Source organism: Branchiostoma floridae, chromosome 10, assembly GCF_000003815.2.
Source record: "Branchiostoma floridae strain S238N-H82 chromosome 10, Bfl_VNyyK, whole genome shotgun sequence".
In the NCBI taxonomy this organism is placed as follows: Eukaryota; Metazoa; Chordata; class Leptocardii; order Amphioxiformes; family Branchiostomatidae; genus Branchiostoma; species Branchiostoma floridae.
The window spans coordinates 12,400,372-12,404,793 of NC_049988.1; the positions used below are offsets into that span (position 1 = coordinate 12,400,372).

General features: G+C 37.7%; 1 protein-coding gene across 1 annotated transcript; it reads left to right on the forward strand.

Annotated features, from left to right (window-relative positions):
• Window positions 1-876: 876 nt before the first annotated feature.
• On the forward strand, window positions 877-4,416 carry LOC118424495 (interferon-inducible GTPase 1-like; the record flags this gene model as incomplete). The annotated part of the gene is made up of 3 exons (XM_035833070.1): window positions 877-1,209; window positions 2,369-2,480; window positions 3,801-4,416. Coding segments are annotated over exons 2-3 (630 nt in total), but the record flags the coding sequence as incomplete, so codon positions are not given.
• Window positions 4,417-4,422: the final 6 nt, after the last annotated feature.

The window sequence follows — 4,422 nt, forward strand, 5'->3', positions numbered from 1 at the left end:
TGCAGCCATTAGTGTGCAGTATATCTCTCTCTTGTAGATAATCTTGCATCACACGACATGATGAATGCAGCAGTATGTATACTACCTGCAGCAGAAATTACCTCAAAAGTGGTTTATCATAACTCATCTATAAACTTCTGAGAGATAAAATGTGTCATGCAAAATGTATGCAAATTACAGTCATCTACAATGATCCTGGACAACGTAATCTACAATCACGTAAGATGAAAGATGCTATTTTTGATGGAGGTGTTCGAAATTGAACCATGATTGAACAGGGAGTGGTGATTCGGGATCGGTCCATTCTTACTGGCCAAAGACCAAGCCAAGCTCACCTGTAAATATACTAACTTAAAGGTGTAATATATAATATAAATACAGTAAGTTGTAAAATGCAGAAATGTTTGTGGTGATTTTTTGTACATGGTTTTGTGCTGACTGCTCCACCATTTTTTTCTTCTGTCTTCTCCCCACCTACCCCTTGTCTAAGTCAATGACGTATTGGAAGCACCTATTCCAGTAAAGCGCATCACATTAAATACTTACAATTGAAAGCACAAATTAAAAATAGACTCGATCTTTGACACAAATTAAAGATATAACAGTCTTAGCACAGGGGCTAGTCAGGTTGCATCACAGTAACACTGTAGCAGCACGGTGTACTTGAGGACAATTTATTTGTAACTTTACTTATGGAACATGTAGTCTCAATAATATGTTATTGGTCTTTCATTAGTGAACTATTACAAATCACCTGATGGTTTGATCCAGTTAAAAGGTGTTTTTGTAAACCTATGTGAAATTGGATCCATCCAGTTGAAAGTGAAACATTCATGTCATTGCTGTGGAATGTCTGAGTCTGTGCCAACATAAACAGTCTGATGATGTCATGTGTAAAGTTTTTGCAAGCGGAATGTTGAAAGTGAATCATGTAGTTCAAGTGACTTATGTATCAGGAGGGGTGATTCTAAACAAATGTGAGAAAGGGTAAAAAGGAAAGGATTGTGCAACACTGGGTTTGTGACACATGAAAACTGTACTTGTATCGGGTGGCAACACACCTGACCACTCCCTGACCTATTGGAATGGAATAGTCTGAGCTGTTTATGGTTGGATCATATGATCGTCACACAAGTTCCGCAATTCGGGGTTCAACAGGTGCAAGGTACAGTGAGGTACGGAGTCTCTACTGCAGTTTTTCACTTACAGGTGGGTCTAGATCTCTCTTCAAGTGTAGACCCAGCACAAATAGTAGTTATTGCAGTTTAGCTGTGGTTGATCTTATCCCTCTCCAGTGTTAATGACTGTAGAGTGTCCTCTACCATGGATAACTTAGAGGCCAGGTTAAAGTGCTGTCCTTCTAACTCATCACATGTGTCTCTGTACCCTTCTTTGTGGCTCTGGAGACTGCTGATTTTCTCTTCTAACATTGAAGAGGCATATTTAACATTGCACTGCATATCCATAAAATCTCTGAATCAGCCATAATAAATTGTACCATGACAAAGAATTACAATGTTCATAATTTGCAATGTTGTCAATCAATGCAATGTTGACTTTCCATATAGGAGTAATTCTAAACAAAGTAAGAAAATGATTGAATGTAATACATACATAATTATATAAAATGCCAATTCTGCTAATGCCTATTAGAATGGAACAGTCTAGGAATTGTTGACCTGTTTACACAATGGCAACAATCCTTAGTTGAAGTGCTTATCACACGATTGTCACGGGTTGTGCACTTCAAAGTTCAGGTGTAGTGCATGGTGAGGTAAGGAGAACTTTGCCATTGCTATTGCTGTCTTCCTGTTATCATTTTGAGCTATCTTGTCATGCTTGTAAGCACTAACTGCATACATTAAGTCACATATCATAATCACTTGAAATTTGATGATGTGATCTTCATGTAGTACTAGAAGACATATGTCATAAGTAACTGCACAGAAAACTCCTTAGACTACTAAGTAATTACCATGATTGTGCATATAAGTCTAAGAGTGCCTTCCAGTCAGCTCTCATAAATGATAATGTTATGTGATAAGCACAAAAATTGGTAATGGTATGTGTTTCCTTTAGTATATTTTATGTAGGATAAGTTGCATTACTCAGTATATGCTGTTTGTGAATCACAATGTATTTGGGCATTTGTAATTGAACATTGGTCAAGTTACTTTAGTAGATGACCTTTGGGTTTAACCTGGCAGACTGATGCAACAATATTTCCCATTGAGCCCCCAATTCCTGCCATGTGTCCAAACTGACTGAGGCTTGTCAAAAATGACAAAGTGACCCCAATGCTACATCAGCTGAGATTGTCCTCATCAAATTGACGACAGATTGAAGTACAATTCAACTTTTATTCCAGACAGCACCCTGACCTTGATTAAAAATGGGAAACGAGAAGAGCAAAAATACCCAAGAAGAAGTGGGTGCCACAGATGACTTCTCTGGTGTCCTCAAGTAATGGATGATGATGAGTAAGTTTTACTTTAATTTGTTCTTTGTGTACTTCCCTCAGCAAAAGTTCATCATAGTTAGTTTTGAAATGGCTTGAATCTATAAATGCTCCCCATTAATCATGCATATGCCTAACTCAGACTTTATCTAAGTGGTAAATGAAGTGTGTAAAAAGAGGCTGTCGCAGCACTTACTTAGTTTGAAACTTCATATCATATTTGAATGACTTTTTCCCTGAATTGGAGTTTGCAACAGCACTGTTGTCCGTTGAATTTCATCAAATGTAAATGTAAGCACAAATACTTTTTGCATGTGAGTCTGTTCTTGCCTATAGTGTTAGGGCTAGTTAATTCCATGAACAATTGAGGTATAGTTTTTGGTGTGTGTGCGAGTGTGTGTGTGCGTAAATGTTTTTTTTTTAAATATTAATTGTACTAGTAGGCAGTATAACAGTTGGATGAATTGTAATGATACACAAATATATTTGGTATATGTGTGGATAGGGGTCCAGGGAAGACATGGTCAACTTTGGACCCCCTAGTGTGTGACCTTCGTACTGCAGCAGAGCTTCTTTTTATCCTGGATGCGCTATGGTCTTGACATTTTTGCAGACATCTTTTAGTGTAAGGAAGAAGTTGTGTAGGTTTGGGCCCTCTGCTCTGAAATTGTGGGAATATTCTTGACGTTTGGTATGCTGGTAGAAGTAAAGATGGAAATGTACACAATGACAGACAGATTATGCAAGTTAGAACTTAATAGGCACAATTAATGTGGAAAATCTGTAATTCCAGTGTTTTCCATATTAGGACTTATATACATGTAAAAATATATGACTCATGGCAGGTGAAACATTAACAGATAATGATTAAGCAAATTAGTCTAAGTTGCATAATTAATGTGAATATGCAAGAATTCCAGTGTGGTAATTGTTGTGAATTACATACTAACTTGTCTTGTGACCTGTGCAAGTTAATTAAAGGTGTACACCATGATGCATAGATTATGTAAGTTTGCAAGTCATTTGCACAATTTATTACAGGATGCAAATATGGAGGTTTGCACAGGACTTCTATACAATCATCCAATACAATGTATATACATTTTGGTTAATAAGAAGACCATCATAGATAAAATAGATTATGCTAATTACAACCTTACTTGACAATGCATACTCAAGGAGACAAATTGAATATGAAACAATAAATCTACAAAGGCTCTAAATATTTCATGAAGGTATGAGGTTTCCAAACTCTTGTTTCATTTTAGTCTTGATTTATATGTTATATGTTTAGGGTAAATTAGTGCATGTAACACCCCATCTTTTGTCAATTGCTTCACAGAGAGGCACCTCCACTAGATGTTGGTCTTCTTGAGATAAGTGAAGATGATTTGTCCCCACAACAAAGGAAGATGTTACATGAAAGAGCTGCAGATGGGGGAGGAAACATAACTGCTCAAGAAGCTCTAGACATCGCAGCTGCTAGTGAGTCAGAACCTGACAAGGTCAAGATTGGAATTGTTGGGGATGCAGGGGCAGGGAAGAGCACGTTTATCAACTCATTCCGTGGGTTGTCACCAGATGATGTGGGAGCTGCTAAAGTGTCTGCATTTGGACATGCCACAACTGAGTCAGAATCTTATGATGTCCCTGGGAAAGCAGTAGTTCTTACTGACTTTCCTGGTGTCTTATTCAAGCCTAAGATGGAAGCCAGTAGTACAGATATCGATGGGACTGAAAAGGTTATCTTCAACACATCAAGTTACCTTGATCCCAATAAAGCAAAGATGCAAGAGTGTGACTTTTTCCTTATTTTTATGCCAAATCGGCCAGGCAACAATGTAGTCTGGATTGCAAAAGAAGTGCGCAAGATGGGGAAAAGACTTCTGTTTGTCAGATCACAAGCAGATGAAGACATTGAAAGGGCAAGGCATGACAACCCCAAAGACTTCCAACGAACATTG